Consider the following 12,623-nt stretch of genomic DNA (forward strand, 5'->3'; position numbering starts at 1 on the left):
GTGCAGGGCTGCCGCCATGATCAAGGGCACGGAGGGCAGGTGGTCTGTGGCGTGGCTCCCCTCTCCTGGCAGATTCTCCTCAGAGCTGGGCGTGCTTGCCACAAATGTTGACTCCAGGGTTGTTGTGAGAATTTGCCCAGAACAAGTGGGTCTCGTCTGCTTTGGCTTGTCCTCCGGGGCCGTGCTTGTCTCCTGCTGGGAGTATCGTGCCCGGCGGTGGCAGGACCCCACTGAGGCGTGCTGTCATGCCTCTCTTCCTAGAACTCCCGCTTGGGGAAGTCACTACGATGAGGGCCATCTTGTTAAAACAGCGTCAGAATCCATAGAGGAGGACGTGCCTCTGTTCCATGGAGCTTGCTCTGTGGCTTGTCCCTGAGTGTCATGGAGAAGACCAGGATTCTCCCAGCCAGCAGCCCCCGATGGCTGGGCAGGCTGCGCGGCTCAGCTCCTGGGATGGACAGCCAGCCTCGAGGAACACGGGAGCGTCAGAGGCCCCACGCTGCTGCTCGGCCGCTCGCATGGCCAGGAGTTGCTGTGGCGGAGGCGCAGGGGCTGCGTGGGGCTCCTGGTCAGGAGGACGCACCCTATGGCTGGAGTAGGTGGTCTCTCTGGGTTTGCCCCTGCCAGCTGTTGGCAACCTGGCCAGACTTCCTTTCTAAATGTTGCTTTTAGCTGGAATGCAGGGATGCTGCAGGGGGTGGACCGTGTCACAGCTCTGGAGGCTGGCCTGGCTGCACCTGTGGGGAGCCACGCCAGCCAGCTGACACAGCACTCCCTCCCGCCCCAGCCTGTCCCACGTGCTGCCGCAGCCTTGGGCTTGGGCCTTGTGTCCTCCTGGCCTGGGGACCCCTGAGAAGAATGCTGGTTCCTGGGGCAGCCGAGTGTTGCTGCTTCTTGGGTGACGTCCTGTTTCGGATGTGAAGGGGTTGAGGCTGGACTGAAATAGCGGTTATGGAGTCTGGCCTACTTCTTAACCAGTGTCCTCGGGGTCATTAGATGCTGTCACATCAAGTCTGTCGTGTTCCAGAGGAGTGTCACCGGTGAGGTGGTGGGTGCGCTTCCTTCTGCACAGGACCTCAGGTGTTTCTGGGAGGCCGAGGCTGCCATCCAGGCAGCACCAGGTCAGCAGGCGAGGGCACGGGCACTGCCACTCGAGGCTGGTGTTGCCCTCCTGTTGTGCTCCTTCGCCGGGCAGTGCGGAGTGGGCCTGGTGAGTCCCCGCTGGCCCTGGGTTCCTGAGGACACACTCGCAGTGTCGGACGCTGTGGGGAGGGGTTCTGCCTTCCCCTGGCCTCGGCTTTGGCTCTGACACACATCTCCCTGCACAGATGAGGCAGTGTTGGCAGCCAGGAGCCACTGGTGGCTCAGAACCTGCCTGAGAGACATCAGGCGCCTGGCGGGCTCCGAACCGCGGGTGGCTTGGTTCCTGGGGCCTCGCAGCAGCAGAAAGGTGTTCTCTCCCAGCCCCGGGGGCGTGGACGGCCCCACCCCCCTCGTCCAGCTCCCAGTGCATCCGGTCCCCCGGTGTGTGACCTGTGGCTGCATCACTCCCACCCCGCCTTCCTGGTCACAGCTGTCCCCTCACAGGCGTGTGTCTCTGGTAAGAACTCCTGGAGAATCCAGGAGGTCTTATCCCGAGACTCTAAATGAGTCCCTGCTGCTCGTGAGGACTGAGTTCTGAGCAGGCCGGGGCTGCGGACCCACTGTGCTGCCTCCTCCCCACCAGGTTCTTCCTCACAGACCATAGCTCCCTTCCAGCTTCGTAAAATCGGCAGGTGCCCTGAGTGCCTCTCCTGTGCCCTCTGTCCACACGAGGTGAACGTCCAGCCTGGGGACGGAGCTGCTCCTTGGAGCTCCTGTTTTGAGAAGTGCTGTCATCGAGCGCTGATGGGGGACCAGCCCTGGCGACAGGCCCCGCAGAGGCCTCACAGACCTGGGTGCTGATGAGGGGCCAGGTCTTTCCTCTGAGTGGCAGAGAGAACTGGTCGGTGTCAGAGAGGAGCTGGTCAGGACTGTCACAGGACGGACTGGTGCAGTTCTTGCTGGGACGTGGTGGTCCGTCATCTTGAGTGTAAACTTTAGTAAGCATAAGGGTTATTTTTTCATATGAAGGGGGCAGGGAACATCCAGGTAAATGGTGCCCGCGATGCTACCCATGGCCAGCACCTGCAGCATGCTACCCTGACTGTGTCCCTAGCCACATCCCACCCCTCAGGCCCGGCTGGGAGGGGAGCCCCCTCCAGAGGCTGATCTGTCACAGGGGTCCCCTAACACAGGACACGTTGTAGCCACACAGGCTGGGTCTGTCGCTTCAGATAAGCTTCCTCCTCTTCCCTGTGCAGGGATCAGAGTCCAGTAGGTCCTTGGGGCTGGTTCTCCCTGGAGGCCCCCTGCCCTCGCCAGCTTCTGCCTCAGCCTGTGGCTCTGTCCATCCTCCATCTTTAAAGCTCAGCCCCTTCCTCCAGCCTCTCCTCCATTACTCCAGCTCCTCCTCACTCTGCCCCTCCTGTGTCCATCTTACAAGAACCCTTGTGATGACGTCAGGACCCCTCACTTGATCCAGGGCACGCCCACCTCAAGGTCCTTCCTTCCATCCATCTGCAAGGTCCCTTTTGCCACGTGAGGTCACACATGCACAGGGTCCAGGGTAGAGGATGAAGCATCTTCAGGGGTCATTACTCTGCCTCAGCAGATGGTGACGGGCTTTGTGTTGCAGGTTTGGGTCTCCGAGCATTTTGTCATGGCCCAGCTTCATGGACTCCTGTGCAGAGCAGCAGGCCGTTGTGCAGCTGTGCCCGTCAGGGTGTCCATCAGAGTCACACCACGTGCTCACGCTGTGAGCGCTGCCCCAGAAGGTTGAAGTCCTGGCGTTGTAGCTGGAGCTGCTGGTGCTGAGCAGCACCCACGCTCACCAGCGGGCCAGGACGGCCTTCCATGGTCACTGCAGCTGCTGGGCACCCTGACTCTAGCAGGGCAGCACATTTCCTGTTACCAACGCCCCTCTTGCCTAGACCACAGATGGCCACCTGTGTTAAACCCTTGCCCTGCCAGCCTATCCTAGCACCGCCACCATGGTCACTAGGCACCAGTGACCTGCTGCTTCTCGACTCACAGCCCCCTTGACTGCCTCGATGTCCCACGTTCCGAGCCCCTTGCCTGGCCTTCCAAGCCCACTAGGGCAGGCTGTCACCTGTCAGGGCCTGCAGGTAGGGGCTGCCAGCCCAGGAACACTGCACGCCCGGGGCACCCCACAAAGCTCCACGAGCTTCCCCTTTCCTGGTCACTCGCGCCCTTGTTTTCCTCGCTTGAGACGTTAAAGTGCCCTGTGACTGAGGAGGTAAGGGATAAGGGGTCACCTTGAGTGGTGGTTTTGGAAGCATTAGGCAGGAAAACCTCAAGCAAAGTTTTCTCATGGAGTAATGATCTCCCAGACATTAGGACGGAAACGGGAATCTGCTGGAAGAGACTTTCAGGTGTTACCTAAGAAATAGCAGCGTTAACTCACCATCTCCACTGCTCTTCAGGGCGCAAACGCTGGGCTGCTGGTAAACTCTGAAGCACTTGGCAACCTCTCGGGCTCGGTGACAGCTCCTTTTTGTTATTTTTTCTTTTCCAAATCCTGGCTGCTGCTGGAATCTGGCTGTTACCATCCCGGGAAAGACACCATCTGTGGGGGAGTCAGGCCGTGCCACCCCAGGCGGGCTGGCAGCTGTTTAAAGCAGGAGCTGCACTTCACAGTTGGCTGGCGGACGTGCCCAGCTCTGCCTGCGGTACTCCCACCACCCAGCGAGATATCTCCAGGGGCTGAGGGAGCCACCCGGCCACAGAGCTCCCTGGAGCTGGTGTCACCTGTGACCCGGCCATCCCTACGACATCTAGGGCTGCACAGGTGATGAGACAGGCCTGTCCTTGATGCTCCTGCTGCGCTGTGGATAGGGGAGGCCAGCAGCCTGTGTCTAGTCCCACAGCTGCTGGGGCACCTGTGGCAGAGGATCATGTGAGCCCTGAAGTCTTGTCCAGCCTGTGCAATTGGCAAGAGCCCGTTCTCAAAAAGCAACAGCAGGGCTGGGGAGATAGCTCAGTCGGTAGAGTGCTTGCCTTGTAAGCACAAGGCCCTGGGTTCGATCCCCAGCACCCAAAAAAAAAAAAAAAAAAAAGCAACAGCAAGTATCACCATCACCCCAGGACCTTTGTGAAATCATGGTTAGTATGAAAGCAATGAACGAGGTTGGACTTATGCGTAGCCTCCACGAAGACGTCTGTGTTTGTTCTCTGGCTGCTGTAACCAATTACCACGATCTTAGTGACTTGGAATAGCACAAATCGATTGTAGTTTGGAAGGGCAGAAGTCCGACATGGTTCTCAGGGTATGGCAAGACGGGTCCCTTCTGCAAGCTCCAGGGGGAGAATCCATTCCCCTGACTTGTCCGCTCTCTAGAGGCACCAGTGTCCCTCGGCGGGCGGCCTGCCCAGCATCTCTCTGGTGATCCTTCCGTCTTCCCCTCCCTGACTGTCCTCTGCTTCTCCCTTCTGCTTGCACAACCCTTCCAGCAACTCCAGGCCGGCCTGGAGCGTCCAGGCTCACCGCCCATCTTAATCACATCTGCTGAGCCCCTGTTGCCGTGTAAGACCACGTTTCCCAGGATCCAGGGTTTGGGACATGGACGTCTTTGGGGGCCATTCTGCTGACCAGTTGTTGGTTCCCCTCCAGACACAGAAGCAGCCTGAACATGGGCTCTGCTTCTTCCTAACTTTCCCTCCCCAACAAGCCTTATCCACTGGATGATGGCAGAGGCCCGGGAGAGAGGACGGCTCCTTGGCCCTTGGTGGCTCCCTGGCTCTGTCCTCGGCCTCTTCAGCTGTGGATTTGGGTTCCGTGAGGCTGGGGGATTAGCAACACTGGAATAGAGGCCACGAGCCTTCTTGGCTTGTCCCGGCCTCCCACGCGGTGCTTGCTGGGACGCGGGCCTGGGGGGTGCCATTAGGATGGGGTCCCTGTGAGCATTCCAGGCTCATATATCTGGTGTGCTGAGCTGTGGCCCAGCTTGAGAGTTCCCCAGGGCCCCCACGGATGCAGTCACGCCCCAGTGTCATGCTTGGTGTGGCTGCTGATCTCCCGGGCCCAGGGGGAAAGGCCGGGTTTCTCGTCTTTGTGACCCCACATTCTTCACAGGCTGGGATGTGAAAACGCCCTTGAGATGCGACAGCCCTGCCGTTCGTTTGAAGGGTGGAGGAGCCACTTCCTGCCTGCAGGGTGTCTGCTGCAGGAAGAGCTCAGGGAAGGAGTGCTGCAGTGCCACTGGGTGCCACCTCACTTCTGGCTCTGCACCTGCGGGCCCTGCACAGGGCTCAGGGGCACACTGTCCCCAGAGGGAGTGCTATGCAGAGAGGCTCTTGGGCCCCACCCCAGTGTCACTGTTCTGGGCCTGTATGGCATCAGGTGGCCTCAGAGCAAGGGTAGAACCACTTGGGGTGACAGTGTCTCCTTTGAAACTGTGGAGGAAGTCCCCCCACCATGCCAGGAACAACTGGGAGCCCTCGATGGAGATCACTGTCACGCCACTCCCCCCCAAGGAGGCCACCCTTATGCTCATTTGCACATAGGAAACGTAGGCACGGTCCCCGGAGCAGTGGACAGGCTTGGACGGGAACCGCGGGCTCCCTGCAGGGCAGCACAGCCTGAGGAAGCCTGCACCTGGCTGCGCGCGAGCCCAGGAGCCCTGCCTGCCTGCCTGCCTCTCGAGGCGATTTTTTTGTTCTAGTCCCATTCAAGAGGTTCAGAGAGCACTGGGCGCCCTCTCCAGCCCTCCTTCCTGGGCAATGCTGCATGCCAGCTTTGAGTGCCCCCAACCCCTGCATCTGTCTCTAGTGGCCCCCTGCCCAGCGCAGTAGGAGATGATGTTCTCCCGGGGGCTGTTTTCCTGCGACCCCTCCTACCTTTAAAAATAAAGGGTGCTGGTCCTTGGATCATGGGAATGGTGGCCCAGTGGAAACCTCTGGCAGTGCCTCTGCTCTGGGCATCAGGACCGGTGTCCATCTGCTACCCATGGGCCCACAGTGCTTTTCACTGCCTCGTCGAGGCAGTGACTGGCTTCGTCTGGGGTGTTGCTTTTCTGTTGCTGTGGCAGCCACATTGAAATGGACTCAGGTTCTTGCTTTCTCAGAGGGGCATCCTGATACCAAGGTCACAGCAAGACGTGGACAGCCAACACTAGGGCTGAAAGTGGCATATGACCCACGCTTGCTCCTGCCTGGGCCTTGAGGGAGGGAGGCTGGGAGATCCTTGCACATCCTGGCCTTGCATGGTGACCAGGTCGGCAGGCTGTGCTTAGCGGACTCCCCTGGCCCTTGGGGCAGGCCCAGCATGCAAGCCACGTGGACATGGTAGCCTTCAGCTCTGCATGACTCTAGGCTGGCCTCCCTGGCCTCCACACTTGGTGATGGGTCTGTGGACACCTGGTACCAACACAGCTGGCAGGCTGGACAATCAAGGCTCTGGACGGCAGGCGCTCACCACCGCCCAGACACCTTCGGGGGTGGACATCGAGCTCGGCGGCACCTCAGGCAGAGTAGAAGAGCTGGAGAGCTGCTTCCTGGGCAGGCGGGGGTGGGGCTGGTCTCGGACCCCATGGCCCTCCTGCTGTGCCTGCTGTCCCCAGCCCAGGCCCAGGGTGCGCTCCTCGGCCTGAGCTGACTCTCCATTTGTCCCCGCCTTGCCACAGCACTGCAGGACCTCAGGTCGCAGGTAGAGCAGCTGGCCGGAGGCCCTGGGAGGATGTGGCGTGGCCAGGCAGCCACAGCGGGGCTTGCTCAGGCCGCACCACTTGCACTGCTGTGGACACTGAGGCCCGCCTGGCTCCCCCTCTTCAGAATGTGCCCACAGAGTTACCAGAAACCTTTTCCTTTGAGCACCAGCCTTCCACAGGGCTGGGGCTGAGGCCTGTTTGTCAACAAGCATGTCCACTCTCACCAGCAATGTGGGCCACTCTGAACCCACGTTCACCCATCCATGTGTTTGGCATTGTAGGCATTTGGGCATGGCGTGGGGCAAAGAAAGACCCTGTTCTGGCGCCCTTCCCTCTTCCCGGGAGAGGCAGGAGGGTGGGCAGGTGAAGGGTGGTAGGGCTGCAGGGCAGTTGCTCCGAGCACAGCATTTAAGTGACAGCTAGCGAGGCTTTGGAGGCCAGCAGGGTGCTGGGTTCCTGTGGGCTGGGGATGTCCACATGTGAGCTGCCCCCTTCCCCAAGCCCTTGGAAGCTATGTGTTGATTCAGCACACCTGAGGGACACCTATCCTGCCCTTGTGGGGCCTTCAGACTGGGAGGGCATGGATATCAGTCAAACAGACAAGCCAACCAACATATGGATACAGATAGGACAGAAGACTGTTCTACAAAGTCTTAGAGAAGGGATGCCTGTGCTGAGGAGCAAAGGCCGAGCCAGACCAGGGTGGAGGGGGCACATCCAGAGCCACAGGGAGGCCCTGTGGCCAAGTGAGGGTCAGGGTGGGGGCATCTGGAGCTGAGCCCCATTAACCCCACCCACCGCAATGCACCTGGGTCCCCAGGGAGACCTTGGTACTGCAGGGCCCAGAAGCATTGGGTCCTCTGCTGAAAACTGGGACTCAGGATTCGTCTTTCAACCCTGGGTTTCAAGTTTTCTCAGCCTGTTGGGGACCAGATGGGTCTAACTCCTGTCTGTGCCTGTCTGTGTCCAGCCTGCCAGAGTCAAGCTTCGGTCCTGTGCAACATGGTGACATTGCTCTCTCCGAGTGGCACTGCTCTCTGCTCTCCTCGTCTGGTCCAGTGCACACAGAGGCAGCCCACTGTGCCCTTTTGAACTTGTTTCCTCAGACTTCTAGCACAAAATGAACCCACCAGCAGGCGGGAATTGCCTTGGCAGGAGCTGGTAGGAAGGGATTTTCGTGGGCAGAATCCACAGCCAGGGCTCAGGGGCCCCAGCAATTCACCCTCGCCGTAGGTGATCTGTCTTGGGCCTTTGATGAAGTTCTTGCTGGTTTCCGCTCCTGGAGGGGCATCCCTGCTTCTTGGCCCCACCCTCTTATCTTACCTGCAGTCATTGGTGTGAAGGACAGACAGGCAGGGCCATCGCCCCCAGGTGTGTTCCAGGGGTGTGCTGGGACTGTGGTGGGCTGCTTGCATGGGACTGCACCTCACAGCCACATCCTGCCCACTCTCACTGACCTCGTGGCTCCTTCCCTCTCTCCCAGAATTGGCCACATCCAGCATGAAGCGCCCCCCTGTAAGTATGAGGTGAATGTGGCATGGAATGATCTGGAACTTTTTAACATAGAATAGCCCGCGCTGTCCCTGCTGTCTCTCTTGGTCTCTAAACATTTCTTGTGGGCCTGTCTCATGGAGCCAGGACACCAGGGATGTGTGGAAGGGCCCCACAGTCAGTGCTGGTTCCTGTGGAGCAGGACCCGGCAATCCACGTGGTCAGGACTTCCTGGAGCCTGACTCAGGAGGCCGTGCTCGGGGTGTGCACCGTGGCCTGTCAGTGAGAAGCAGCAGCAGCCAGGTGCTAGCCTCCCCTTGAAGCCCCCACAAGTCAGCACAGCCTGTGGCCAGAATGAGCGTGGGCCAGGCCCCAGGCTCAACACGGGACTTGTTTCCGTTCCTCTCGTAGGAGCCTGGCAGACAGGTTCTCTTGTGCCCATCAGAGGAAAGCTGGGCTCTGTGAGACGGAGGGGCAGGTGGAAGGGCTGTGCCCGAGAGGGCAGGGGACGGAAGGGAAGTTCCCAGTCCAGAAGAGCTGCCAGGAGGAACACCATGAGCCCAAGGGAATAGAAGTTCAGAGAGGTTGGCTTAGGGTTAGCGGGTGGGGGACACCAGGGATGATGTCACAGCAGTGGTGACTCTGAACTTGTCATGGTCACAGACCCTGCTGGTGTGGGGAAGCAGTGGGTCTCTGGAGGGGCCCTGGCAGGCAGCTCAGGACAGCAGCTCAGGGTTAAGGAGGAAGGCAGCCTGCAGTCACAGTGGTGGGGGTGGCCTGGCTGCTTGGACTGGAGCACAGAGGTGGAGGTGGCTCAAGAGGGACCTAGGACCAGTGCCTGGGTTAGTACAGCATAAAGATCCAAGGCTCCGGAAGGTTCTCCTGGTGCTCAGAGCGTATGGTGGGGCAGCTGTGGTCCACGGGCACTAGCAAGGCCTCAGCATAGGCAGGCCACGCACAGGCTTGATGGATCTCAAACTGACTGAAGCCAGCCTGCACCAGAGCCTGGAGCGGGGTGGCCCGGAAGCGTCCGGGCAGCTCTTCCCCCTGGTGGGGGCTGTCTGGCAGCCACCAGGATCCCTGAGCACAGCAGTAAAGCCTGCTCGAGAGACAGATAACAAACATGGGCTACTAATGGCACATCCTAATGGTTTGTCACTTTCCTGACCCGTGCTGTCGCCTAACCATGTCTTAACTGTTCTTGGTAACACCGTTTCTCCTGGCCCTGCCCTGCCGGCCCCTGCCACCCCAGCGTCCGCTCCCCTGACTGTGTCCCCACTCCACAGGCTGTGTCATCACCATCTCTGGGCGCATGACCTTTACGAGCAATAAGTCCATGGAAATTGAGGTGCTGGTGGACGCCGACCCCGTGGTGGACAACTCCCAGAAGCACTACCGGGCAGCCAGTGCCTTCTTCACCTACGTGTCCCTGAGCCAGGAGGGCAAGTCGCTGCCTGTGCCGCAGCTCGTGGTGAGTGTGTGTCCGGGGGGCTACCCCGCCCCAGGCCTGGCCACTCCCTGGACCTGCTGTGGTACACATCAGGTCGTGGGAACAAAGGCCTTATAAGCAGCAGGAAGTCCTTCTGGCTCTGCCCTGCAGGCTGTGGGGATGAGCCTGGGGTGCAGGTCACCTGGGAGCACGGAGCGGGGGTCCTTGGTGGTGTGTTCCATGAGTTGGAGTGGGGACGAGGGCGGTGCTCAGACCTGCTGGGACTGGAGGGTGGGCTCTCCCAAGGTGGCTCTGCCCCAAGTTCTGCCTGATATGGATGGAGCCAGACCCCTGGACTGCAGAGTGGGGGTCCAGACACCCAGGCCTTTCTCTGCCTCTGGTCCTCAGACTTGGTTCTGCCCTTGGCGTGCAGAGGTGGGTGCGGGGCCAGGGGTTGGTGTGCACCTGTCCACACGCCCCCTTGTCTCACCTGCAGCCCAGCCCTCTGAGCTCTGCCCATCTTGAGAGCTGTGGGTCTCAGCCCCAGGCACATGGCCGGGAGGGTCACAAGCAGGGCAGGTTTAGTGCGGCCCAGAGGCAGCCTCTGTCTCGGTGGGAGTGGAGGTTTCCATCTGGCCGCACCCAGGGCTGCCTTCAGCCAGTCCTGATTCTTCTGAGAATCAATCTCGTGCAGGTCTCTAAGTGGACTGATCTGCAACCAAGAGGAAACCAATTGGTGTTTCCTGCCCCCCACAGGGCAAAGGCCTGGGACGGGGCACCTGGGCAGGGCAGGCCTGGCCTCCAGGCAACAGGGCCCCCTGCCAGGCTGAGCCATTTCCAGAAGTGCTGGCAAGCCCCCTGCACCCCCTGGTGTCTGTTCCCAGCTGTCCTGCGCGCTCACTGCTGGCCTGGGAGGACAGTATGGGCTGGGTCAGCATGGTCCTCTTCCCTCCCAGAGGCCATGAGGGGGCTGGCTGCTTCTTCCTGTGGCAGGAGGGGGTCTTGGCTGGTGGGCCATGCCCTAGGGTAGCTCTTGTCTTGGTTGAGGCTGAGGCCCCACCACCCACCTGCTCCTTCCTGGATGCTCGGGTCCTGCAAGGCCACTGTGGTAATTAGTGGTGGCCAGAGTCTCAACTAGCCACAGATTCCCCATCTTCCCACCTTCCTCCTCCTCTCTGCTGAGGTCAGGTGGTGGGTGCTCTGGTGAGTCAAGCAGGTCAAAAGTCCCCTCAGGGCCGTGTGGTCTCCATGAGGTAGGTAGGAGTAAGCGGGTGTGATGGCCAACCTGGACTTGCTGGGTGAGTTCCCAGTCGGGTTGAGAGAAAGGAAAGCTGGGCCAGAGCCTTCCTAGGGCAGGAGGCCCCTGTACAGTGTTGACCAGGCGCCTGTGACCTCCTGTGACCACTCAAGGCCCAGCCCTGTGACCAGGCCAGCTGGGGCAGCACCTGTCCTACTTGGCTCACCTGTCAGGCTGGGATGTCCCCTCAACCCCATTCCCTTTGGTGAACAACCTGCCCCCTTCTGGCAGAGGCTGCTGGCTGTCCCCAGGGGCCACCTTGCCAGAGCTGCTGCTTTGCTGCTGGCATTCGTAGAAGTAACACAAGCTGACAGTGGGAAGCGGGGAGGGACATCCCTGTCCCTGTCTCTACCCACGAGCCCAACCTCCAGAACCCACGCCTGGGTCTTCTTTCCCCATACTGGGGGTTGAGCCCAGGGATCTCTACCTCTTTGCTGCATCCACAGCCCTTTTTGAGACAAGGATCTCACTAATTTGCTGAGGGTCTCGCTAAGTTTCTGAGCTTGGCTGGGAACTTGTGATCCCCCTGTGCCAGCTTCCTGTGGGGACTTGTGTGGATGGGGAGCAGCGCCTGCTACCTGGAGTCCTAGTCAGGGTCCTAAAACGGACCAGGTGCACTAGTGACCTTGAGCACGTGCTTCCTGTGCACCTCAGGTGGGCCATCGAGTGAGGCGGGTGAGGAACCAACCACTCCTGGGTTGCCTGCTGCTGTTCCTCTGCTCCTCAGGAGCCTCCTCACCAGCACTTACCCTTGAAGGGGTCTAGCCTGGGAATATCTGGGCCTGACGGTGGAGGGGTTCTGCAGGACTTACCCAAATGGGCATGTGACCAGGGGCACCAAGGGGTGTGACAGTTTGCATCTTGAAAAGACTTTGGTGCAAATTGGCAGGGTGCTCTGGCCTGCTGTGCCAGCTGTCCACCAGTCCTGCTGCGGGCATGGCCGGTGCGTACCCCCTGAGGCATGTGTCCTCCTTCGCCAGCCGCCAGTCAAGCACACCCCCATGGCCCCTCCTCTCGGCTTCTTGTGGAGACCAGCACTGACCAGGAGGGGCTCTGGGGGAGGACTTGGTCGCCCCATGTCCCCTACACCCTGTGGAGTCCAACCCTGAGGGGGTCTGAGACGGGGAGGGACCTGCAGTCGAGGAGGCCTTTGGGGCTGAACCTGTGACCTTCAGAAGCAGACCTGGGTGTCCTTTTCTAGAAACCCGGATCTGGGTCATAAGGGAGGAGGAGCCCGTCCCAGGAGAGGAGGCCCTGAGCTGTCACGGGCTGCACAGGGGTGAGGGAGGGACCCCTGCCTGGATGGAGGGCCGTGAGAGCCTCCCTAACCTTGGCGACTGCGCGCGGCTGATGTCACGTGGACCTGGACTGACTCGCTGAGTGAAGGTGGTCTCCGGCTCTTCAGTGCAGTTTCCACCAGTGTTGATGAAGAGTCGCTGGAGGGGCGGGCAGGGCAGACTCCCGAGGGGGACCGCGAGCGCTCACCAGGCCTCGCGGTGCTCACCTGGGCACCTCCGATGTGGGTGTGAGTCCTGGGCCTGGGCCCTCACGTGTGCTGCCCACAGCTCCATGCGTGTGCGGCGCCCCTCCCCCGCCGCCTCCCGCCCATTGCCAGCGCTGCTTCAGCCGCCTGTCTATTTTTAGCTCCCTTCCCCAGGGC

General features: G+C 60.5%; 1 protein-coding gene across 4 annotated transcripts in view; it reads left to right on the forward strand.

The window, feature by feature from the left end:
- The window catches only part of Acot7 (acyl-CoA thioesterase 7), a 76,225-nt gene that overhangs the window by 54,031 nt on the left and 9,571 nt on the right, over positions 1–12,623 (forward strand). For all 4 annotated transcript variants that reach the window (XM_047542516.1, XM_047542520.1, XM_047542527.1 and 1 more), the window contains one exon: positions 9,524–9,708. In XM_047542516.1, coding sequence (XP_047398472.1) covers positions 9,524–9,708 — 185 coding nt within the window. The remainder of the gene's footprint in view (positions 1–9,523; positions 9,709–12,623) is intronic.

Source organism: Sciurus carolinensis, chromosome 1 (assembly GCF_902686445.1).
Source record: "Sciurus carolinensis chromosome 1, mSciCar1.2, whole genome shotgun sequence".
Lineage (NCBI taxonomy): Eukaryota > Metazoa > Chordata > Mammalia > Rodentia > Sciuridae > Sciurus > Sciurus carolinensis.